This window comes from Tenebrio molitor, chromosome X, assembly GCF_963966145.1.
Source record: "Tenebrio molitor chromosome X, icTenMoli1.1, whole genome shotgun sequence".
Classification (NCBI taxonomy): domain Eukaryota; kingdom Metazoa; phylum Arthropoda; class Insecta; order Coleoptera; family Tenebrionidae; genus Tenebrio; species Tenebrio molitor.
Genome location: NC_091055.1, coordinates 6,987,702 through 7,013,366, shown reverse-complemented (window position 1 = coordinate 7,013,366; position 25,665 = coordinate 6,987,702). Strand labels below are relative to the sequence as shown.

Genomic DNA, 25,665 nt, shown 5'->3' with positions numbered 1-25,665 from the left:
GTAACAACTAATTTTCTTTATGATGAAATGTATATTTCTTTGTAAAGAGCACCAAATACAGTTTTTGCAATTATTTAATCTGCATATTTACAACATAAATGCTACAGATGTGTCAAGCGCTTTTTTCACGTGAACACAAATTGAGCATTAAAAATACCGCGACCTGTATACAACCGGCCTGTTCAAATGTATAGTTTGAGATTGTGAGTGATCCCCGCAGTACGCTTGGTTATTGGAGGTTTTTGGGGATATTATTCATCTTAAGTTTTTGTCACCCAGAATGTTTCTTGTTCAAATGACATTTTGAATTTGAAGTCAAAAATCTCCTTGTTTTTTGTTCCTTCGAAATTAAATTCGTAAATGTTTTCCTTATTGTTCGTTGTTTCTGTGTTTAATGTTGCATTTTTAATGAAATGAACAGGCCAGTTATAATACAGCAGGTCGTGAAAAACACAAATCAATTTTAAATGAATCACTAAGTAAACAGTTGATTATCTGAATTAACAAAAATTGTGATACTGTTTTTAATGTTCGTTATATTTTTTCACTGTGACCATGGATACATTTTTACAAAAGCTCTTTCCTTAAAAATGAAAATAAATAACATCCAAAATAATTCTAAGTGGAGTCTGGATCTGTTTTAACATCCAACGTCGCTACATAAAAAATATGTGTAAAATTAAATCACAAATTGTTTTCAAAAAATCAAATAACGAATTTTTCCAAGATAAACTGATCTAATGGATTGTGATAGATGATTGTATTCATTTGAGGGAAATTATCACATAATTTGTTGAATAAAAGAGATATATGTACAAAATTATTGTAAGTGCTGGCAATGACCGTGTTGTCATCATTTAATTTGTGAAACTACTTTACATTGATTGAACTCTGGTGTATTTGAAGGCCTACAAATGTGACAACACAACCACAGTCCATAAGCATATACTTAAGTACTTATTACGTATAGACATAAAGTACCACCCTCAAGAGATAACCACCACAATGCATTGATCAAATAATAAAAAAGGGTAAAAAAAACAGACCTATTATGGTTTTGATCAATTAACCATCACCATCCCAAAATTTGAACTTAACACACCACGTGTAAATATATGTGAGCATAATTTTTAACTTACAAATAATCTAAACTTTGATATAAACAATATTAATACAATTAACTATGTAACATTGTACAACGTAACTTATTTCCCTACGTAAAATAAATATAAATACTTATTGTCTGGCACTCAGTTCTTTACAGTTACATTTCAAATATATACATAAAGAGGAGCTCGCATATTAATACTGTTCGCTAAAAGAGCTTAATATATTTAAAATGTACGACAGGCCAAACGTTTGAACACAACCCTTGAAATTTGTACAATCAATATAAATTAATTAACTGTAAAAGTTATCACGTTGTTGATAAAGAGGCAAAGGCGTCACAGGTGAAGAATCTTCTTCATCTGTGTTGATCTGCTGAGGCTGGAGCGGCAACGTCGCCAATGCTTTCACTACGCAAACGAGCTTCCGTCAGTTAATTATCAAAAAATGACAAAACAAAAACATGCGGCTCATGCAAAAAAACAAACCTCATCTAACAGCAAACTTCAAGCCTACTACTGATCATCAAGACTGTTGGTACCTATAAAAAGGAAACAGATGCAAAAACAAAACACAACTTGCAACACGCATGCAACACAAACACGAAGTAAGTAAGATTCTCACCTGCAACAATTTTGCTCATTTCCATAACTTGCTTGGCAAGTATTTGATTCAACTGAAGCAAATGTTCTCTTTGCTTCTTTTCTTCTATCATTTTTGATGTCGCCTTATTGGTAACGCTATTTGGTGTTTTATTAAACTTTTTCTCATCTGAAACAACACGTTTTCTACGTGGAAATACTCAACGATTTTTTTTTAAATTCTACTTAACCAGATTCATTTCATTTTTAAACTCGAAACTTATGAACAACACACAAATATTTAAATCCGACAGATTGTAGAATGCTGTAGACATTTAAATATTTTCCCATTTTTTAAAATATAATAAAAATATTAATAACAATTATTGTTCTTGCACATTTTAAGTTCATTAAAAATTTCCAATTTTACGATGATGTCTTTTCAAACCACAACAAATTATTTTTTTCCACTTTGAAGTTTCATCGTTTGAAACACTGGATTAAAATCACACTTCTTTTTGGACCTTAAGTTCATAAATACACAATAACCAAATTAACTACTTAATAAAATGAAGTAAAAAGACTCGTTTTCAGTTTTTTGTTTTATTATGTCATCTATTAACAACATATTAACATCTCAAAATAGAATTAATAAAACCAATCTTGAAAAAATAAAGTAACTTTCATTAACAGTTAAATCAACAAATTTTGTTAGTTTTTAATGTAACATCCTACATAATAACTCTTTTAAATTGGAATCTATCTGAAATTTCAATCGACTGTAGCTGCATTTAAATACATCACAACGATTTACGAAGCGCTAAATTGAGAAGCGGGTCACGGAGAGATTTTTGTCGACGGGAGATCCAGAGTAAATAGAGGAGATTCGTAGGAGATACAGGAAGATCTGGAGGAAGTACACGGAGATTCGGGAAGATATACGGAGATCTTTTGTCCCAACAGTATTTAGTGACCGACCTCTTGCGCTAAATGCACTAAACAGATTTCTTATATTTACGACAACAACTGAAACTACTTCATTCAAGAAATTTAGCCAGAAGTGTTACTCTACTTTGTGTTTTCATCTCTTTAATTTGACGGACGTATTATGATTATTACCTGAGGCGAGATTCGATGAGCTGCTGCTAATGATAGCAGCATCAGAGAGCATTTTCTTAATTGACTCGACTTTCCTTAACCTATGTTCTTGTTCTTCGGCTGATAACTGAGGTAATTGTTCAGGTATGTATCTTTCAGGTATGCTGATTTTATTTGGAGTTCCTAAAATATTATCAATGGTACTTTCATTATATTTCAGTTCCTTGCTGCTCAGCGTGGACCGAACGACATCGGGCGCATCGATTCGCTGCCTGAGAGCCCTCTCCATGTCCAGATCGTCCCTGGCCCTCCTGTCATTGACAACGATCTTGTCGAAGCCATTGTCGACCGTGGGCAACTGATTCAAACTCTTCATGATCAAGTTGTTGTGGGGGGCAGTGTAGTGGCGTCGTTTCTCCTTTGGAACCGCCCGTCTGTTCGTATATTTCGGAGCATCTTGAATCGACATTTCTGTTATGATCTGACGCGCGGCTTCGCTCTTGAAAATCGGCGACAACTCCAGCGACTTGTCGAGACTGCCGTCGACGCTCGAACTCGCCACTCCGTCGGAGTACACCTGGGGTAAACTGGAGCTGGACAGCGAACTCTGCCTGCTCAAAATACCGCTGCTTTTGTCCGTTTCGAACGTCGGGGACATCATGTTCGTTGCGCTTTGGGTCTTTTGGACAGGAGCAGGCGCGAACAAGATGCTCGAGTTCTGCGAAGAGTTGTCTTCTTCCAAAAGGGCGTCCCACTTGCCAGTGGTGCTCTTCTCTCGGTCTCTTTGTCGCCTTTCCGATTCTCGTTTCACTATGCGTACGGTTTTAATCTCCTGCTTCTCGTGCGAGGTTAAATTCAAGTTTTGGACAGCGTCATCACTTGCGGAATCGCTTGATTTTAAACTACGATTGTACAGATCCGATTCGGACTGCTTCATGTCAGTATTTATGTACAGGGGAGTCACGGAAGCGTGATTACTGACTTGATTGTCCCAAGAATCGCCGTGATCTATTATATTCATCGTGTCTAGATCGGTTTCGCGCCACAACGAATTCACTTTCTTCTTATTACTCACGTCTAAAAACATAAACGCCAATTCCAAAATTTACGCAACACCTTTGTACCTACTTTGGTTAGTTTGTGTAACCGACGAGGGTGAATGTTTAATCTGCTGTTGCAAATTATTCGACCGATCAGTAAGTTGTCTGACTTGCATGCTAAGTTCTTGTCGTTGCTTCTGTAAATCTCCAACTTTCTGCTGAACTCGTTGTAAATCCGATTCTAACATGGCACTAGTTCCCATCGCACAGGGCAAACTATCACCTGAATAAAAAAAAATATATAAAATACAAATGTAAAATGAAATAATCAATGAAATGTTTGCGCAATGTCTAGACTGTACACAAGAGATATAATACAGAAATTAATAAAATGGATAATGGTGATTTTAAGCAAAAACAACGTGCCATGCAGAGGACCACATCCGTAACCATTTATCCACAAACCAAATAAAAAAATATAATATCGATGTAGCCGCCAGGCAACAAAAACTAAACCACTTCTTGTAACATACCGGCATTTGAGAATTGTGGCGAACTTCTTTGTTGCCTTGAAATTTGTAGTTTTTGTTTTAAAATTAACAACTCTTGTTCCAGTCTTGCGTTTCCAGCAACAGTCTCTTCAAGTTTCTTCGAATTTTGAGCTAACATCAAGTGTACCCTGCTTAGTTCATTTTCTAAATTGGCTTGTTGTTTTCTCGCCTCTTCGATTTCGGCGGGATCATTGAATCCTTTGTTTAAACGATGCCTCAGACCGCCTAAAGCTCTTTCGATGTCCTCTTTGTCTTGTTGAAGGTTTTGTAAGGTTCCAGATTCTTCTTGTATCAACCGATCCAGCTGGTAGAGCTGCTGAACTTTCTCTTGCAGCTGTAAGTGATTAGGATTTAATCTGTTCCAGTCGCGTCTTTCTTCGGCTAAGAGACGACGCTCTTGGATTTGTTGGTTGAATTCTAAACGGTCTTTGATGTGAGGCGTCAGCAAATTACGTTCGTTCGGTGATCTATACAGTGAACCCAATTTTACCATATTATCGACAAGGTTTACTAAAGGCTTGCCTTTTTCGTACTAAAAACAAATCTTTAAACGAAACATAAGTAACACGCCGGAACTTACTTGTTTTTCTAGCTCTATCAAGTGCTGTTTAATCTGTTCTAACTTTTGTAAATTTTCTAATCGTTTTGCTTGATTTAATAATGATCCGTGTAACTGTGCCTGCAAATTTCATCAAGGTTTACAAAAAAAATGTGACTGTTTTTACAAGCATGTAATTATTATTTAAGTGAAGCAGCATTCACTGTAAATATTTTGCTAGAAATCAGAAATTATCCCAAAACCTGACACTATTTTAAACTCGATCTTGCCAAGTTGCACTTCAAGAAGGTAACAAATCACAATTAAACTTTAAACTACATTTTTTTACTACTTAGACTTATTAGTCAAATAATGATGTTTATGATGTAAGTTTAATTTCTTTATCACACTGATTAACATAAAAGCAAAAAAATAAAAATGAAAAAACTATGCTTAATTCATTATAAAGGTGCATCTTAGGCGGCTATGGAGAGCTGCTTTTAGTTTGGCAACCCTGGCTAAAGACTCGCATCTAATGTTTTGTTATGGTTGCCAACCATGTTGTCCAGTTTGAAAATATGCTATAACAATTAATATGCATTTTTCGTGGAATTTATCAACAATAAAAAAAATTTGGGGCTCGTGTCATTACTGTCATTTGTCAACGGCTAGTAACTTTTCTGGTTAGAAAGCGAAAGGTGCATTCACACTTCCATTGCCTCCTAGATGGACGTTTATAATACATGGAGTAAGTATAGCTCAAAATCTTGTAATTACTTTTGAACCCTTAGATGTCCATTATAGAACGTGACATGAGAATTTCAGGAGAATTTAAATTTTCAATTAGATTCAGTTTCAGTGTTTCCTTTATTGTCACTATCTATATAAATTAATGTAGATTTTTTTTGTTAGTTGGTGTAAATTTAGCAAAAGTTGAAAGCAACAGCGTTAGTACGTCAGTGGTGTTAGTCAAAACTTTCGAAAACTCAAACCTGAATCGTATCGATTTCATTATAGCAATTTTCTATAGCTTGCAATGTGTTGGAATTTTGCCTACGCAACTGAATTAAAAGCAAAACGAGTTCTTCGTGCGTCCTACCGAGCAATTCACCAGCCGAGACGTTCATTTTACCGTTTAACGACCAATTTTCCTAATTGTATGAAAAAACACAAACAAAAAATCTCTAGCAACGAACAAACTGATTTAATGTACTCACTTTCCTAACTTTATGCGAGTGAGTGTTATCCATACATACATCGTGCTGAGGTGGTCCTTGAGTTAAGTAATACCCCTGCTGGTGTGGCCTACAACATCACAATTTATTTAAAACCTATTAAGTCGTCCAACGTACTCACATAAAATTTTCGTGGTCGTTGGCTCTCGTCAAATTCGTCACAGAGCGTGACTGCAGTGTTTGCGAATTTGGAGTCCATATTCTTTTAGCGGAAATTGCTTTCGGAAAAGTGTCTCGGGTATTTATAGATATTGAACCTGACGCTACAAAACATTATGAACTAATTGTACATAAAGCTAATTAGTCGGTGCGTCGTCTAATTTATCGATTTAACTTGCGACAAAACAAAAGTTATTTCACTTGTAACAAAACCAGATTCTTGAAAAAACTGAATCAATAGTTCTGGTTGAAACGTGGAATGTACAAATTTACATCGATACTGAGTCTATTATGTACATAATATACAGTTACCTATAATAAACAAGTTTAATACCTGCTTGCTGAGTGTTGATACTTTCAACTGGTTCACAAGTACTCCCATCACCTATTTCTAGCACCGTGTTATTACCCCTCGGTTCCTGTGAAGCCGTAATTGTCGACAATTGATCATCTGAAGGCGCACTCGACAGCAAATCCCACTGTCTGAGCTTCTCTCTATCGATAATAAAACTCCCCTCTTTTTTAATCCCATTGTTACTACTTTCATTCTTTCCTTCAGTTTCTTTTGATTTATTCTGCAGCGGCATGTTGTAGATATTATCATTGACATAAGTGGCACCTCTGGTGATACCTCTTGGAGACTTCTTCTGCACTTTCTTACCCTCCCCGATGCTGTCCAAGTCATCCATCGACTTCGTATGTCTTTGACTCGCCGACCTCAATCTCTCTCGCCATATCGAATCTTCCTCCCACAAATAACTACCTTCGGTGTTGTCCGAAGCTGTGTTGTCGATTATGAAACTCGAGTCGTTTGGGGTGTCCACGTTTTCGCTCAGAACGTTCTCCAACAAACCCTCCAAAGAGTGCGACCGTCGAACATTCGTTTCGTTGTTCACAATTTCGATGCTGTTGAATTTATGGATTTTGCGCGATGGATACAAATTCCGCATTTCCGGGTCCGACTGAGTGTTCCCCGCAGATTCTGACACCTTCAAACGCTTCAAAGTGTCAGATTCGTAGATATTCTTCTTATCTATGTGTCCCGATTTGTCCGTCAAATTCAGAAAATCTACAGACGCTGATCGAGCCTCCGCAGCCAGTTTAAACGTGTTGTCGATGATGTTTCTGTGAGAAGCTTGAGGATCGCTGCGTAGGTGGCTGTTACACTTTATCGGATTGATTATTCGAGTTATATCTCTTTTGCTACCGTTCATTGTACCTCTCTGATTATTCAAAGTCAGTATGGTGGAAGTGCTGTCTGTATTTGAAGCGTTCATGGACAAATCAGAATAGTAGTACGGAGCAGGTTGACTGAATGACGAATTCGAAGACATATCTCTACGGTCTGAGAAGTAAGACGATGTAATTGGCACTTCTTGGGCGCTCAAAGAACTACTGATTCTTATGCTGGGAGTTGAACGATTGGACCCTTGCAGAAAGCCACAGATTTCAGCAGAAGTAGAAGCACTACTCTCAGGTCGTCCTTTCTGAGTGTAATCATCACTCGACAGGATTGACTGTCTGTCATTCGAATCTGTCATATTTTGACTCAGATTTAGGTCCTGACTCGCACAGGACGCGTTTTCGGGAGTGTTTTTGTCCATTTTCTGTCGATATCTACTGATACACAAATTCTCGTATTCGTGGAACTTGCGTTCGTTTTGGATCGTGGGGTCGGTCAAGTTATTGATTTGTAAGTGTGTTAAATATTTATCCAAATCGGCGCTGTCGTTAAAGTTGCCGTCCATAGAGTCCAATTCGTCGCAAAATTCTTCAGAAACGGGACGTCTCTTCAGCATTCTCTCGTAATCTAGACTTCTAGAGAGCGGTATGCGCAGTTCTACGTCGGAGTCGCTGTTTTGCGAAAGTCTACTGCTAAATCTCCGCTCGGTATCTGCGCTGCAAACTGACGAACTGTCCTGATCTTTCAAGATACTCAAAGACAGATTTTGTTTCTTGCTCTCTAAGGTTAACTGTCCGTTTCCTTTCAAGTGTCTGCTGGTGAAGTATTGGTCCGAATTTCTGTTGCACTGATTTGTCGAGATGCTTTCGTCTGTATTGTCCAGATCTTCCAAAGGAGGCGGCGACGTGGGTATGGGTGGTGGAGAGACGAGCTCGCTATCTGAGCTGTCCTGGAATTCTGGAACGGTCTGGCTAGCCCCTAAGTAGTACGAAGCTGGCCGAAAATTATCCGACAAACTGAATCTAGGATTGCTCGGAGTGTCCAAAGAGTCCAAATCTTTGGACGCTTCGTCATCGGCGTCCGAACTGTCTGATTTGTCACCACCAATTTTCGATCTCTTCATTTTAGGAGGAACAATTATGTCTGGCAGTTCGCTTTTGCCAGTCGAAATCTTCTCCGTGTATTTGAGTTCCATGTAAACCGGTTCGAATTTTCCTTCGTTGAAGCAAACCATCTCGTACGGTTGGTGTTCGGTGAAGTCGGAGTTGCCCAAAAATGACATTTCAAGGTTGTGGGTCATTTCCACGTATGGGTTCTCTTCCAATTCGTTGAAAATGACGGTCGCGTCGCTGTTCGTGCTGAGTCGGGGTTCCAAAATGTTCTTTTTAGGTGTCATCGTCATGTAGTTTTCTTCGGGGCCAATTTCGGAGTCTCTGATGGGGGTCGACGGGGGATCTTCGAGTTTGTCGGGTGAGGAAGATTTCTTTTCGAATTCTGCCAATATACTCTTGACTAGCGCTCCGTTACTTTTGATTTCGGTAACAATGGGACTGGGTTCGAATTTATCAGAGTATTCTGCGCGTAAACTAGACACGTGCGCCATATTTGACGATTCTTTGTTAAATTGTACTAAGGGCTTTGTAAATGTGCTATCTTCACAGGCAATTTCGCTTTCTTTGAATTCTTCAGACGATTTATCTGTGTACTGTGTAGTATCATGCATTGTGTCAGAATGGGTTAATGGCTTATCAGGTTCCTTCAGAGTATTAAACACAGTGATAGAAGTGATATGTGCAGGTGTAAGTGATTCAGAATTATTCGGAAATGTGTCCAAGGTCCGTCCTGCCTGTGATCGCACATTTTCTTTGCTTCCCTCCTCATTTTCTGAACCGACCATAAAAAATTTTACAAATTTTACATCAAGTAACAGATCCTTTTCCAAATAAGTAAATTAATTTGTTAGTAGAAAAAAACTTAAAGTTAATAGTTACCACCCGAAATGTTAGTTACAGAAAGTTGAGACCCAAGTTGTTCCAGGCAGGAAGGACCAGTGTAGACTACACCAAACCTGACACCAATTACATCTAGAGCTTCTGAGAATTTTCAACTAACAACTAATCAAATTTCATGGAAATTCTCAGTTTTCTCAACTACATTGTACCACAAGACACAACAAAATTAATTACCTTCGTCGTCTGAAGAATAACTATTATACTGTGGCAAATTGTTCACAGACCTCCTTCCTTCTTGATAAATATTTTCATTTTTAAACATATATTCGTTTTCCTGATTTTTACTATAAAAATCAGGCCTTCCAGAATAAACTCTGTGACTCTGAGCTTTTCTGTTTAAGGGGGACTGCAACATTCTTTGCTTCCATTCGAGTAAGCGTTTCATTGATTCTTCCCGCTATAACAAATCAACTTGTTTTTGTTTGTATCAGTATATTAAGGGGTAATACACCAACCCCTTATCGCTTATTTTTCATATTTCTAATAAATTATCAAACTAAATTTAGCAAAAACAAAAAAAACAAAAAATTACCAATATCAACAATTATTATTAACGGTTTTAAAACTAGTATAACGCCACTACTAAGCGAGGAAAATATTTAAAAAATTATTGGGAAAAAATATTTGACCACTTTAACACATTATATTAACCTTTGACATTTGAATTAGACTAAATAAATTTGTATTTTTCAATATTTTCAAAATTACGAATGTGGCTAAAGATGACAAATACTATTTTTAATTGTGTATGCGTTTCCTAATTATCATGAATTACGTGTTTCCTAGTTATCACTAATTACTATACAACTCCTCAACAGATTCCAGTGATATCAATTGTTTTTTATTTGTTCCATTTTCTTTTAAATGAACACCAAAAAATCATCTCCATATTTACAAACGAGTAATTTTTATTTTAAAATATGTATTTTTTTATTTTATTATCCTTTCTCTTGACTATCACGGTCAGTACTAGAGTGCGTTTCAACGAGAGGTACACGTCTATAAACTTGCGCAGAAATCTGTTTCGGTCTACGGCGGCGTGGCTTACTTAGACAGTAGCGGCGTTAGTTTGTACTTCCCAGGGAATTTTCTAATTTTATTTCAACAGCTGATTTTTCGCCATTTTGTCGCAAATCACAGCCAGGTTATTGTTCTTCACCGTCTTCTCTTTTATGTCATACAACTTGATTTTCAATCCCGGTTGTGAAAATCTGATATTTTCTGTGTTGTGAAAGTAAAAACAAAAATAAAACTAGACTACGCCAATGCACTCGATTTTGGGTCGCCCTTCCCCTACATCTGGCGCATCTCGGTAGCCACGCCTGTGTACCTCTCGTTGAAATGCACTCTATTACGATCATTAAATTTTGGACGTCAATTTTCTGCCACATAAAAAACATTGCTCTAAATTATGCTTTATTGAAATTGTCATATGAATGATGAAATTGTTGTCAAATTTGTCTACAATTTGTCAATATGCCACCCGTTTAAAATATTAAGTTTTTAATTGTTACTTATTTATTCTATATTTTTTATTAATTAAAACCTCGTTCTATTCCATTTGTCTGATTTTTAAAACTTCTTGAATATCAGATTTGCCAATTTAACCAACAATACCAAAGAGTAAGAATAATCTTGATCAGTAAATAAATAAATAAATAAATAAATAAATAAATAAATTTAAAAAAAATGTCTCAGAAGTAAGTACATTAATTTTAACCAGTGACAGGTCTCGTCAAGAACAACAACATTGTTATGTACCGTTTTTTCGAAATATAATTTTCATTTCAGTTTTTTACCCCCCATAAATTAAAGAGCTGTCTATTTACTCGTATTTTCTAGTTACTTAACCCAATAACAGTAACCGTGAAATAATAGTTTTTGTAAAATCAGCGCAAAACATTGTGTTTTTATAGAATAAAGTTTTTTCGCTCTGCGGCCGAGGTAGACATAAGAGGATTGAATTTTTAGTTAGTGTTAGCCGATTCGGAGAGGCAGGTGTTTACATGTTGATTCTGTGATTTGAGCAAAAATTTTGTGAAAATGGCACGTTTGTTTTCAAATAGTGAATACATAGATAGTGTGTTGGTGTATGGTGAAACGTGCGGGAGTGTTCCTCGAGCCCAGAGACTTTCCGTGCGACTTCTTCTTGCGGGGGGCACGGAAGTTTTAAGGCTCAAAAACCCCTCACATAAAATCAACTTTGAAGCAATGGTTTTCTTGTGGTTGGTTAGAAGCCACCTAAACGGAGGTCGGTGACATTTTATTTTTTAAATAAGTATAATAATTAAGAACGGGTGAAAAATGCTGCCACAACAATTCGCAATAACAGAGGAATGCTAGAAAGAGTGAATCATTTCGTCGGCGCCTTCAGTATTGTATTGTATTGACAATAACGGCGGTCACTTTGAACACATCTTGTAATGATTAATGATTACTCTGATTACTTCATCAGAATTTTTACGGATTAATACACTAATTTTAGAAGACATTTTGTCATCATCTTAGGTAAAAGCGATTCATTAGGGTCAGTTTAAAATTTTTATTATTAAAATTGTTTTCATTTAATATCTACCACATGATTCCCTTTTTTCTCCTCCACCCTTATCATTATATGTAGGTCATAGCAACGGGCGCAACGACTAGCCGTTGTGCTAAGTTACCAAAAAACAAGTGAAAGTTTTCTTGCATTTGTTTTTTGTTCTTCGCTTATCGGCATTGGCGAAGCAATTTAATCCCCATTGGTGGGTAACAAAATTTGTGTCAATAATTTTAATTGGATAACTTCAAGGTTATTGTCGTTATTAACGAATTCTATTACCAGTTAAAATTAATGTACTTATTATGTAATTACTTATTTTACTTAACGGATTTTTATGAAATTTAAAATGCAGATATTTTAGACCGTGAAGGTTCAATTAGTAATAATAAAATTACCTCAAGTTAAAAAATGTAATTTTAACACATGTTTCCTTTATCGAAAATTATGCGCGATTATTATTAGATTGTTAAACATTAAAAAATAGGGGTCTACGCAAACAATTAAGTAAATCACTTGTCTGATTCAACGAAAAGATTAGATTTTGTCGTTAAAAATTTAATGTAAAATTTGAAGGTATTTGAGCAGTTACCTTTTGAAACAATTGATGATTAATTGCCAAGCAACATTTTGTACACTCTTTAAAGTCTGTCAAAATTGGGCGTGCTTTATTAGAAACGTCAAATTGTGAAAATTTATTGAAAATACTCAAAAAATAGACTACAGCGGCAAAAATTTCAATATTGTTGAAAAAGGAAAAAAAAAATTGCATATGGAGAGTGTCCTAAGAACTTCAATGGCACAGTTCGTTTTCTCGTAGAACACTCTACAAATGTAGGCTTTACAAAATGTCAATTTATTTGAAGACACAGGAAGCGTACGTGAACTAAATTACCTTGCTAAAATATCCCGATCGTGTTTTAGTCCTTTATGGAAGAATTAAAGAATCCAGTATAATAAATTACGTCCAAATGTTGTCTTTAACGTTGTAAGTGTTTGTAAGGTTAGCAAGATAAACGTCAAATATGTCACCTGCGCTTCTGCGAAAAGGGATAACCAAAATTTTGCAAAATTGCGCGTTTGTTTCATATGCGTCTACGTTTTTGCATTTGCAGCCACGTTTAACACAGTTTTTTTTGCAAACCAGACGTCTTTCAAGGACGAGTTTTTCCCTACAGCATTTTTTATTGACTATCAATTTTTTATGTACCTAAATCTTAATTGATTCAACATTTTAAAAAGGCATGTAAAAATTACGTTTTTAAGACTTGGGTCATTGCATTGATGGGATTTTATTCTTCGCCGTCTAAAATATCTGCATTTTAAATTTCACAAAAATCCGCTGGAAAATAACTGAGTTATTAGGCTCGAAAATCTTAGCTGAGACACCCTGTATAGTAACGCTCACGCACAAACATACTGGGAGGCCATCTAATGTTTCGTCTGATACGATGTCGCGTTCGCTGATTTATTCAATACAGTTTAGGCGTTATTCAAAAGTAATACGAGTATAGAATATGTCACCTGTTGAGTTAAGTTTCCAAGATTTATTTATTTAGTTTTTTAACGAAACGAAGCGTAACATTTTATTTTGTCCATTTTAAGCGAACAGAAATCCGTCGTAAAAATATATTCGAAAAGTCTGTTACTGAAATAGCTGTTGTTAGGCAGTAAAATGAATTTTCATTAGAACTTTAAGTGAAAGCAAACGATTCACTTAACAAGCAACAACACAATTTTATTTGTCAGTTTTATTACCAAAACAAAAACAAATAACCCCAATTACTTATTTTCTTTAAAATTTAATGTTGAGCAAAAGTTCAAAAATACTCTTAATACAAATTATGCAATTGATTTTTAATTATCATAATTTACTCGAAGATTTTTCATCTGTAAATAACAGGTAAATGATAATCTGCGGAAATTTTACTCATCTTTTAACATCTCGGAAGTAAATGAAAAAATGTCAAATTCAAACTGAAATTCTTACCTTCTTGTCTCCCTCTCTCGACATGGGTTTTCCTTCGCCTTGACTGATTGATTGATTCTGCGTCAATCGAGCACTCGCCGATCGAGTAAACTGTTCGTATTCCCTATTCCTCATCTCGTCATAATTATACATCTCTTGTCTGTTCGGAAAAGCGGGACTAATCGGTTCTCTTCCATGTTGCCTGGTACATCTCAAATCGGCATCCACTTCTTTAGACAACGACCCCTCGCTGAGCACACTCCGACTTCGAACAGGCTGCATTTCGCTAATTTGCAAGTTGTTGAAGTCAATCGGTTGAGTGTTCGACCTCATTAAAACAAAATTATTTTCGTTTTCAGAATATTTATTAGGTACAGGTTTTCTTTGTTCGTTCGAGGCGGGGTAATATTTAGGCATTTTCGGCAAGTACTGCGCCGATTTCCTCATTTTCTCGGCGTACCGTTCCTCCGAATAAAAATAGTTGTCATTGTCGTTCGTGTTCCTGTTAATATCCAGGCTAGATTTAGGCCGCGGCTGTTGTCTGGTTAAAGCGTTGGAGTTTAGGTGGCGATGGTTCAGTTCATACTCCAGAAAGTCTGCGCTGTGGGGTCTCGCGATCGTCACCGGAGACTTCCTCATCTGCGGAATGGAATACTGCATCATGTCCTTGGGGCCCAACATGTGAACCGGAGTGTAGGACCTGTACGAGGGGTTGACAACAGGGGTTGTTTTCTTAACGTGACTATAAGCTATAGGACTTAGCGGCCGTTTGTACATGACTTGATCCGCGTAGACGTCCTCGTAGTCCGTGGGGTGGCGCGACTTCGCAGGATTCAGCTTGGAACGGCCGTAAGTGTCTGGTGTTCTTCGTTCCATGTTCTGAGGTATATTTTGCATTTCTCGCGTGGGTGCGAACACGTATTCGTGTTTTGGACGGTGGTGTACGTATTCTGGCTGCGGCGATTGCGAAGTGAGGTGCACGTGTCCGTAGATGTTGACCGGAGACTTGGGGACGGCCCGCATGATCGGTACCGTCTGAACATTCTGTGGATTCGAGTATCTCTCTAGAACGTCAGAACTAGGCGACGAGTAGCCGCCGTCGTTCAAACGCCTCGGTTTAGGGGGCGCGTTTGCGTACAGGGGCTGGTTATATTGACTCAGTTCCTGCTGACTCGGATTACTTAAGTCGGTGGTGTTACTCGAGGAGTGCATGTGGACAGGTGTCGTTCTCGAATTCTGATTTTGGTGGAACTGTTGGTGGAAACCAGAATCCGAATTTTCGGTCGATTGATTATAAATAGATGGCACTGAAGGACCGGTTTGTTGATCCGTTTCTCTAAAATGAAACGAGTTACATTTTTGGCCCTACTCAACTCGCATTCTTCACATACAAATTACTTTGTAAAAGACAAGCTAAATTAAGAACGCGAATCCACTGCAACATTAATTCTTGTGAATCGGCTGCTAATATATAAGTTCGCATATTGGCATGTTCACATTTAAAGGCATATTTTTTATTGACTTTGTCTTCGGGCCCACAAATCGAAACTTTGTAAGACGGAAGCAAAATTGAACCTAACAGTTTTTCCTCCTCCGAACCTGAAACACCACAAACTTAGCTACACGCTACAAACATTCCACTACACTACAGTACTTTTGTAATAAAATAGACAATACTCCGACAAAACAAACCACCGTTTTTTCCACAACATCAACCCTTCAGATCCCTGTTTGTGTAACCACCCCTGCATGGTAACCGGAGCTTCTAATGGTCTCTTAGCCGAAGGCGACCTCAACTGTGGAATATTATTAGACTTCTTTTTCTCCAAACCGTCTTTTGGTTTTGGTGGCGGCGACGGTTGTTGCTGTTGTGGCTGTTGCTGAACGTTCTTTTTCTGTGCTTCTGCTTTACTTTGTTGGTGGTGGTAGTGTATCGGGGGCTGATGTGGGACCCAAATTTGTGGACTATTTTGTGTGATTTGCGTGTGCGGATGTAGTGGTGGTGGTTGATTCATTTGATAAAAATTCTGATTATTTGTTTGTTGATGTTGATGGACGTACGGTTGGGAATTTTGGAGGAAATTTACGTTGTTTAACTGTTGGGAAGGAGGTTGAATGTGTCTGTGTTGATACTGGACTTGTTGGTGCATGTGGAAATGCAACGGTGAATTCAACTGTTGGTGAGGATGGGACTGATTCAATTGTGAATGTTGATGATTAGGTATTTTTAAACCGTACTGTAATAATCTCAAATGTTGAGGAGCAGTATTGTGTTGATGTGAGTGTTTTGGTAGTGCTTCATTTTGGGGAATTTCGTTACTTTGAGTAACTGGTGCACTTTGATATGTTCCCTTTTTGTTTTCCATACTGGTGGGATCCAACCTGGCGAAATAAATAATTAAATAAATTACTTGACAACAACGTACAAAACTACTACCAATCCCGTAGTTGCCACAAACAAGAAAACATATTAATTACTATTTCCTCCTGCTCGTTAAATGGGAAGTTAGATGGGAATATATGTGTCAAGTTCTCGAACTAATGCGTCTAAACTTTGAAAAATAAAAATAAACATCCTCCTATATTTAAACCGGGCCAAAACATTTTAAATTCTATTCGTTGATGTAGGTCATAATGGTTGCTATTCTCATCTCATCGAAATTCAATGGTGTAAGCACTCAATTTAAACGTGATACACCAACAAAATCGATCATTATTGATTTTTCATAACGATTATTCTTTTAACACAGATCATTCATCACATATCACAGCATCATAGCGGCTTTAAAGCATCTCCGCTTGCAGGCAAAAAGCTTACTGATCACGGAATTGCAACACCGAGTATACAGCGCCGACGCCAGGCGTCGACATTAAGATTTCAACCCTAATCCTTATTGAGGGTTGAACCAGACGCCAGGATATTATGACCAGGAGTGAGCGTAGTCAAAGACCCACTACTACGCCGTTTTAATTTACTCCTTTGTGTAAAAACTTGTAAACACACCACCTGAATGGGGGATTGTGTATCCACTTAAAAAATCAAAGGACTGAAAAGATACCGGAAAACACATCTACGAGTCACTTCCGCAACTAACATTTCGTCCTTCAGTCGACTTATATTTCTTTTGTGTTTAACAAAACGATCGTTAAAATATTTTGACCGAGTTGTCATGAATTCTCGTCTTTCCGGAGCAGTTTTATTTATTTTACTCCCTCGGTCGTAGGAATTATCAAAAAATATTATTTTTCGTGTATTGTTCGTTGCAGCATTACATTTCTTTCGCATTTAACAAAACAGTCGTTATGATATTTTGACCAAGTTGTCTCATTCGTCTTCGTCTTTCCGGAACAGTTTTGTTTAGTTTACTCCCTCGATCGTAGGAAGTAGCAAAAAATATATTTATCTTTCATGTCTTGTTCGTTGCAGCATAAATTTCGTTCTGAAACAATTTTGAAGTGGAGTTCGCTAAAACTGGGCTGCGTAAATAACAATTCGACGAAGAACGGAAATCAATAAAGTGGTGTGAAAGTGTGTCTAAAATTTTCCGAAAAGTGTGTTTCCACGAATAAATAATTTTATCGAAAGTCTGGTTAAGATTCTTTAATCGTTCGATCACATGCAAGGTAGTGAGTGTAACGTTGCCACCAAAATGCCCGAGAGCCCGGCGTGAATAACTTAACGAAAAACTCTACGAGCTACATCTAAAAATACCACAATTTCTCGATAATGGTATGCAGAGTGCTGTACTTTATGTTGTGGTGTAACGATGACAAATAACGACCCCACAACGCAAATAATTTATGAATGAATTATGTCAGCATTAATTCTATTCTATAAAAAAATTAACTCTAAATCGATAGCTGTCGTGTAGTTGGACGCCACTCGTCTAAAACATCGCTTGGTGGTGTTATAAGTAGATACGCACACACACCTTTCTTAATCATTTGCAAAGCACGACAAACATTTCATGTTAACAACAACACGTGACACAACATTACAAGAGCTAATTAAAATTCATGGCAATTGTCGACGAAACAACTATATTTGTCTATTGTTCGACGAAGACGTGTCTTCGACTTGATGGAATTAGGGCAGGGGCAGGACAGGTATCGAAATACGAGCAACAATAAGTACCCAATGCGTAACGGTAGAAGTATCGATTTAGGTAACGATAAGTAACGTAAACTGATTAAAATCACTGGCGACTAGTTCAGGACTCGTTGCGTTAACTAGCAAACTCGTATACATAATCAAAGATATAATCTGCAAGGCTGCATTTAATATTTCTTCGAGAAACTTGTTGAAATTGCGAGGCTGTAATAAAATGAAAAACGAACGTCGACTCTCGGGTCGACGTGTATTATTACTTATTTCATTCATTCGTACGTTTTTCAATATTTTCCGACTTGAAATTTCCTTAGAAACAATGGAGGTCGACTAGATCAATCAAAAACAACGAAATGAACAACATCCATTGTTCGTGTGTTTGTGTCTTTGTGTTTCTGGGCCTTATATTCGCCACAAAAGTGTATTTCGTCTACCTTTACGTCAGATACATCACGCTATTGAAAACAAAAGAAACATACGTGCTTGTAAAATTTTACCTTCAACTGTTACCTCAAGAAATTTTCAAATCTTGATATGCTACACTTCCGTTCTCGCTAACCTTTGGAAATTCAGAGAGCAATTAAGGTTAATTTAGCTAATTGTCTTATTGAAATTGAAAAAACTACTACAAGATTGTCATCGATTTAGTACATATTATGATAATCTGATAAGACAAACTTCTCTGATTATTAGATAACCAAACATCTGACAAACGATATACCCAAAATTTAGCACCATTTTTAAAAAATCGCCAAAATTTTAACTGATCATTAGAATGTAACATGCTGTGCGTAAAGTTGCATTCAAAATTTGAAAACACAAAATGTATTTTGTCACATTTTATTGTACACACAACTAGTCGTTGCCCGATTCGCTCGCCTTGCTCGACATTTTACTTTACTGGTCAATCCTCTCACGTGGCAAAGTGATAATACTAGCCTGTCTTCACTTCTGAAGAAACAAGTTATGAAACAGTGAGTGAAAAAATTTTGGAAATCGGTCCAGTGGTTCATATTTTATCCGGAACATTATAAACATACAAACATACTCACGAGCAATCTTATACAGTGTGGAATAAAATGATCTTCATCTAGTTACCTTTGTATTACCCTTGCAAAAATACGATGTGCCGTTCTACGAAAAATACATGGTTACTTCAAAAAGAGTAGAGCGGTGCAGGAAAATTGGCATGTAAAAAAATTCCAAAGCTAATTAGAAGATAATCATTTTGTTCCACACTGTATGTACAAAGTGTCTATAAAATAACGTACATATATCAAGAGTCCTGTGGAATTCGAATATATTTTATTTTTTTGCCGTTCTGTATCATATTGTGGTACCAAATACAGGGTTGTTCTAAATGATTGTAGTCGAAGTAGGCCATGCCCATGTTATTACATTTTTGCCGCTTTTATGTGAACTGTCAGTTTTGTCGCTGTCACTGTCATTTTTTAGGTGAAAAGTGCGGTGATGAGATTTTTATTTATTTTTGTTAAATTAACGATTGAATCCAGAAATATTGAGTTGTTTTCCAATCAATTTTAAAAATATTGAGATGTTTTGCACCCAATTTAACTCCCGTGTGTGAACGGTGTGTACTCACTTATTCACATCATTTTGATGTTTTTTATGTGGAGCGGCAACCATAAATTTTACATTCAGTTTTGACGCCTGCTTCGACTACAATCATTTAGAATAACCCTGTAGAAAAATAAAAGTTACGTAAGTCCATTAATGACAGGTTTTTAATAAAGACTGTTGTAAGATGAAAAGTAATTAGAATATAGAAAAACTGCAGAAAATCGCAAGCAAAACAACTAACACGTTGAACTCACAACTGGCGCTAAGATTTAATAATGTTACATTTGACTGTTGACATCTGATTCGACAGCTTTAACGGGTTGACATAGTTCGACACAATAAAATTATAGAACCTCGCAATTCCACAGGACTCTTGATATACGTTCTTTTATAGACACTTGTCTATATTTGATTTTTGCCGTTCAGTAACTTATTGTGGTACCAAATAGAAAAACAGAGGTTATGTAAGTTCATTAATTATTAATAATTTGACATTTGACTGTTGACATCTGATTTGACGGCTTCAACGGTTCGACATAGTTCGACTCAATAAAATTATAGCGCCTCACAATTCCAGAAGACTCTTGATATACGTTCCTTTATAGACACTTTGTACAGGGTTATTATAAATGATTGTAGTCCAAGTTAGCGTAAAAACTGAATGTAAAATTTATGGTTGCCGCTCAATATAAAAAACATCAAAATAATGTGAATAAGTGAGTACACACCGTTTCCACACAGGAGTTAAATTGGGTGCAAAACAACTCAATATTTTTGGATTCAATCGTTAATTAAAAAAAAAAAATTAATAAAATCCTCATCACCGCACTTTTCACCTAAAAAATGACAGTGACAGCGACAAAAATTGACAGTTCACATGAAAACAGCAAAAATTTCATAACATGGGCATGATGGCCTGCTTCGACTACAATCATTTATAATAACCCTGTATATTAGTATAACTGCATAATTTTTTCTTTGAAGAAATTGTATTAGATTACATCTATTCTAAAATATGTGGAGATTATACCAAATAATTAATAAATTAAACAATATGTAATATGAAAATATGCTAAAGTCGGAACAGGTAAAAACTATGTTTGAAATAGTTTTGCAAAAAAGAGTACAACTAATTCTTCAACATTTGCTACCTTATTTTATAAAATTTGATTTAGAAAAATGTCGCATCCGTTAACTAAACTGTTGTATAATGTGTAACAATACTGTGTATACATTGTATAGTGTATAACACCTTTACGTCTTTAAAAAGAACCCAAAAAACACAATATGCATTGATTCATACTTTATTTTACAACAATGACCACAACATATGGTTTTAGTAAAACCGCAAGAGTTCGAGCCTGGGTTATAAATTAAATTCTGTGACATGATTGAGCTATTTCTGGGTAAATTATTAGCGTGATACCGCCTTAAAAAAATTGCAACAAGCACAATTAACAATCAGACTTGTTTTGCATTTATAATGACTGATTGGTTTGGTAAGATCGGATGAAAAAAAAATGACACTTTCATGATTCATTTCCAAAGACAATACCGTAAATGCTTCCAAGCAGAAAATAGGAAACATTTAGAACGCACAGAACCGCACGATTGAACCGCACAGTGTGATCCCGGCCTTACTTTGTCGCTGTTGCATAGTATACGATCGCGTAAATAATTACTTAAAAGAATCTTATTATTTTTTTCGTGCCGGAAATATTTGTTACAACTTGAAGAATCAAGAAATCAACAATTAAAGTGTTGGATGACACATCAAATTAGTAGCATCCTTATAATGACTAATCGTGTTGCTAAGTATTATCCGCTGTACTAGATTCGCCAAAAATTTAAGCAACGCTAGACAGATAAAAATTTAAACGCATTTCACAACCAATCAACCATCTGTTATTGTCACTCTTAGCAAATTTCTAATTACGTTCTATTTTAATACACCTATTCTGCTATTCGTTTCACGTTTATTTACGCTAATGTTCGAAACATTACGTTTCAATAACAAATTACTTTCAAATAATCGACAACCGGAAATTTTACATTTAATCAACCTCGTGATCCACTATAGAAGTGCTTGTCTCGAATAGAAATTACATACCTAGTTAAATGTGCCCTCAAAAACTTGAATAAACTTAAAAGTAGATAAAAGTATTCTTTACGTTATGAACAGCATCGTTAGTCACACCAATTCCGCAACGATTCATGTCTCTAACGACCCATAAACTCGGCTCAAAAATTATTACAGTAATGTGCAATTTTACGTTACAATTTTCAAAAGTGCATATTATTTTCATGAAAGTTAATGGTCTTTATTTTTTCGTGCGAGGAGTAATCCATTTGTTGAATTATCCATGGGTCGGGGTTATCTGGCTCAAAGCAAGTCTTCCATTTCGAACAATAGTGAATAACTTGTTAAAATCTTAGATACGAGAAACAACATGTAAGTAATTAAAATGAAAAACCATTTTTACACTCAATGACGAACACGATGAAAATGACAGATTACAGCATATGCAAAAGAAATCTAGTGTGAAATATTCGTATGTACTTCATTCATTATGAATCATGTTACGCTTTGTACTCTAATAAATGAGCATGTGCCGAAAGTGTTACCTAATGTCTTCTACTTTTCTACAAAAAATGCAAACACGAAGTCTGTAATGAGTACAACGACACGCGCCACACACGAACGACTTATCGTCGAAGTCGAGGTGTTTCGTCAATCGAAATGGTATCATCAGGACAGATAATCAGTGAAACGGATAAGCAGTTCGTGAACTGGAACCAGATGGTGCAATCTTGACTTTATTCATGATCTGGGCGATTTTTTTCCATTTTATGAATTGTTTAACAAAAGAAATTGCAATTCAAAAAGACAAAAGAGAAAAACGCAAAGAAAAAAACGTGAAATGTAGTACCCAAGTTCAGATTTTGAAAAATCCTAAAAAATAAATTTTAAATCTCCACGTTAGTAATTTTTAATATTATTTTAATTTGCAGAGGTAAAAATTAATGAGGACAATTGTGATACACACCTCTGTTTACTATAAATAGTTTAATAAAAAATGTAAATAAAAAACATTTATGATGTGGTGCCAGACGGTCTAGCCGTTTCATATCGATACATATTTGTATTGTTGTGCTCATTTACTGAATAGAAATGTGGACATAATAAATTACAAAAAATGTCGATATCAAAAATGTTGTAATACGTAGGTATAGTACCTAGTTTTTACAGATAAAGAAACGTAACGGTACATTTTTAACTTATTTTCCTTCATCAATACCTGTTACTAATTAGTATGAATGCATTTTTTTAAACTAATCAGACAGATCTAATTAATAATATGAAAACAGAAATAAAATAGAAATATGTAAATAGAAAATACTCCAGTGAGAAATACGTCTTTAACTCTTTACATTTCTTGCGAATAATTTATGAAGTCAGCTTTCACATGATCTACCTCGTTTTCTTGAAAAGCGGACAGTAAACGAATTGTTTTGCTTTATTTAAAGTAATTCTAGATAACATTTAACAAGTGGGTCCTTATTGCGGAACATCTATTGGACCGCTCCACAACCAAAATAATACAATCGCCGAAGTGTTAATAATTTTGAAGTGGGTCCAGTGAGTTCGATAATCGCCGATACAGTTAAAACACTACGAGTTCTTTGAAAAATCATCCGTCTTATAAGTTTAAAGATACAGTTTTAAACCGGGCGGTTGGGTATTGTTCAGACAGCGTAACATTTACTATAGGAAGCACAATGCAAATGAACATGCGCAAAGTGTGAATAAATCAAATAAAGATTTAATTGTGCATATAACAAACAAACAAGTTGTAAACTGTAAATTTCAATTTTAATTAAAAATTTACTTGGAAGTAAAATAAGAAACACTAACAACATACTGAACAAGTTGATGCTTAAAAAATTTAAGAAGCTATAAAGATACCGTTGTAAATCTCTTTAATTTCATAATTTAGTAAACGCCTTTAATAATTTAGTGACTGTTTTGGTCCTTAAAAAGTTATGGATTCTAAAATGTGAATTTCCAAAATTTAAATTAAGACTCACGACACGGTTACGTATTTGTTTATTTTTATTTGCATAAAGATTAAATAATCTTATTAACATAGAAAGAACAATAACTGAAGTTGAAAATAACATTTACACGCTTGCAACAAAAGATTTAGAACCATGATTATTATACGACATGTAGACATTTAAATGTTGCATTTCTAGATGATGATGTAAATGTGAATCGAGTCTTTCATTAGAAGAATTTACAACTATTTTCATTTGTTCCACGACTGTACTTCACTTTCTTTAACAAACAAACATTTTTTCAGATATTTTTAGTTACGATTTGAGTTAAATTTTATTAAACGTTTTCCTAGAGATAACATTTGTAATAATAAGGAAATATTGGTCTGCCTTGTTTAACCGAGGCACACAAAAATGCGCGAAAATCTAATTTGATTTGATGATTTCTACAGAGGAAATTAAAAAATTGGGAAGCTTTGTTTCTCAGTAAATATTTACAATGTTAAGTGAGCCGACGAGATTAATCTGCCTGAAAAAGCTTGTTGGGAAATTTGATAAGCGAGAGAAATTAAAGGATTTTCTCAAGCTGTCCCCTCTATATAAATTGCAGTAGCGATCTGTCTGTCAGAGATTGTGATTATCTGAATCTTTGTTAGTTTTGTTTTTTAATTTGTTTATATTTACTGAAATTAATTTTATGAGCGGGTCAGTTTATTATTGTTGTTAAGAAACGCCCATATGGTCTGTCAGTTTTGACGTTTATTTTTACAGCCTGTAATTTTAAATATAAATTTTATTTCAAGGTTTTTAATTTTTTCAACTAACTTATCACACCAGATGAGAAGGTTCACATTACGCACATGATGTTCTAGTTGTTAAAACAAAACAATGCCTGTCATTTCATAAATAATAACATTTCTTGTTGTTCCGCATGTATGGAATTACTATCACGAAATTTAATAGTAGAATTTATGAATAAGAAATTTTCTTGAAGAAATATGAGTACGGCAAAGTACATTATTACATGTATGTATTAGTTTTTCTACAACAAAGTTTGGAAACGCATTGGTCTGCACTTCCGCTGTGTTTTCTTAATTAATAACTGTCATTTTTGACAGTTGGAGCAACGGTCGTGACAACGTTGAGTCAAGCTCAGAAGTAATTTTGAAAAATCGTTAGTTTTAAAAAATTTACTGGCGAAAGGAAAATCACTTTAAAAAATTAATAACTTCGAAGTACACGTTTCAAAAGGTGAACAACCGCCTTAAAGACTGAGATGTTTGATTTAAATTTTAAAGCATCTCGAGTGAACTGAGATAATAATGTGATAAAATATTATTATAGGTTAAGAACGTGGTTTTGTTGTAAAAAAACAAACAATTAAACGTGTAAACAAGCAATTACAATTTTGAATGGGAGTTAATTAACGAAAGAACATTTAAACGGTAACAGTTTGGAGAGTTGTCACTGGAAAACACATTGGTACAGTGGCTGTTAAAAGTTATGAATATTATCCCCGTGTAAATGGTACAGCATGCAGGTCAAAACGAGTAAAAGTGGCCAAAGTCGATGAATGTTGCACGAATCTCCTCACCTTTCATGTTATGCATGTTATTTATCCCGAAGAAGTAACGAACACATTTTTGAAAAACAACGCGAAAAGAACAACAAACAACCTTGAAGTCGAAAACAGTTAACATAACTACACACTAGGCTTGACACTAACAAACATTCCGATAGCGTCCACAAAGTAGCTCATCCGACGAATTATTTTACAAAACATAGACGAACACAACAACAGTCAGCAGAAACATTTTGTGTTGTTACTTTACTAGTTTCGGTTCACAGTACGGAACTACGTAAAGCAACCAACCTATAGAGGAGTGGGAACAGGTAGTCAAGTTT

The 25,665-nt window shown here is 35.6% G+C and overlaps 1 protein-coding gene across 7 annotated transcripts; it reads right to left on the bottom strand.

Moving 5' to 3' along the window:
* Positions 1–56: 56 nt before the first annotated feature.
* On the bottom strand, positions 57–25,662 carry LOC138140493 (extracellular matrix-binding protein ebh-like). 7 transcript variants are annotated; one of them, XM_069061605.1, is made up of 16 exons: positions 22,327–22,672; positions 15,667–16,394; positions 15,404–15,611; positions 14,034–15,348; positions 9,679–9,901; positions 6,644–9,376; positions 6,272–6,413; positions 6,133–6,220; positions 5,908–6,066; positions 4,958–5,056; positions 4,360–4,909; positions 3,915–4,109; positions 2,808–3,863; positions 1,732–1,878; positions 1,596–1,648; positions 57–1,517 (listed from the first exon to the last, which is right to left on the bottom strand). In XM_069061605.1, the coding sequence occupies exons 1-15, from the start codon at positions 22,449–22,451 to the stop codon at positions 1,623–1,625; spliced, it is 7,794 nt and encodes a 2,597-aa protein (XP_068917706.1). In that variant the 5' UTR covers positions 22,452–22,672; the 3' UTR covers positions 57–1,517; positions 1,596–1,622. The 7 variants fall into 7 exon arrangements, with proteins under 7 accessions (XP_068917706.1, XP_068917708.1, XP_068917705.1 ...); XM_069061607.1 differs by lacking the exons at positions 1,596–1,648; positions 22,327–22,672 and adding an exon at positions 25,355–25,662; XM_069061604.1 differs by lacking the exon at positions 1,596–1,648 and having other exon boundaries at positions 22,327–22,674.
* Positions 25,663–25,665: the final 3 nt, after the last annotated feature.

Excerpts from the sequence above, each read along its gene's own strand:
- LOC138140493 (XM_069061604.1), bottom strand. The coding sequence starts at position 22,451 with ATGATACCATTTCGATTGACGAAACACCTCGACTTCGACGATAAGTCG. Across the intron at positions 4,910-4,957 it reads TGATAGAGCTAGAAAAACAA|TACGAAAAAGGCAAGCCTTT; the intron begins GTAAGTTCCGGC and ends ATTTGTTTTTAG. Across the intron at positions 4,110-4,359 it reads GCCACAATTCTCAAATGCCG|GTGATAGTTTGCCCTGTGCG; the intron begins GTATGTTACAAG and ends TTTTTTATTCAG.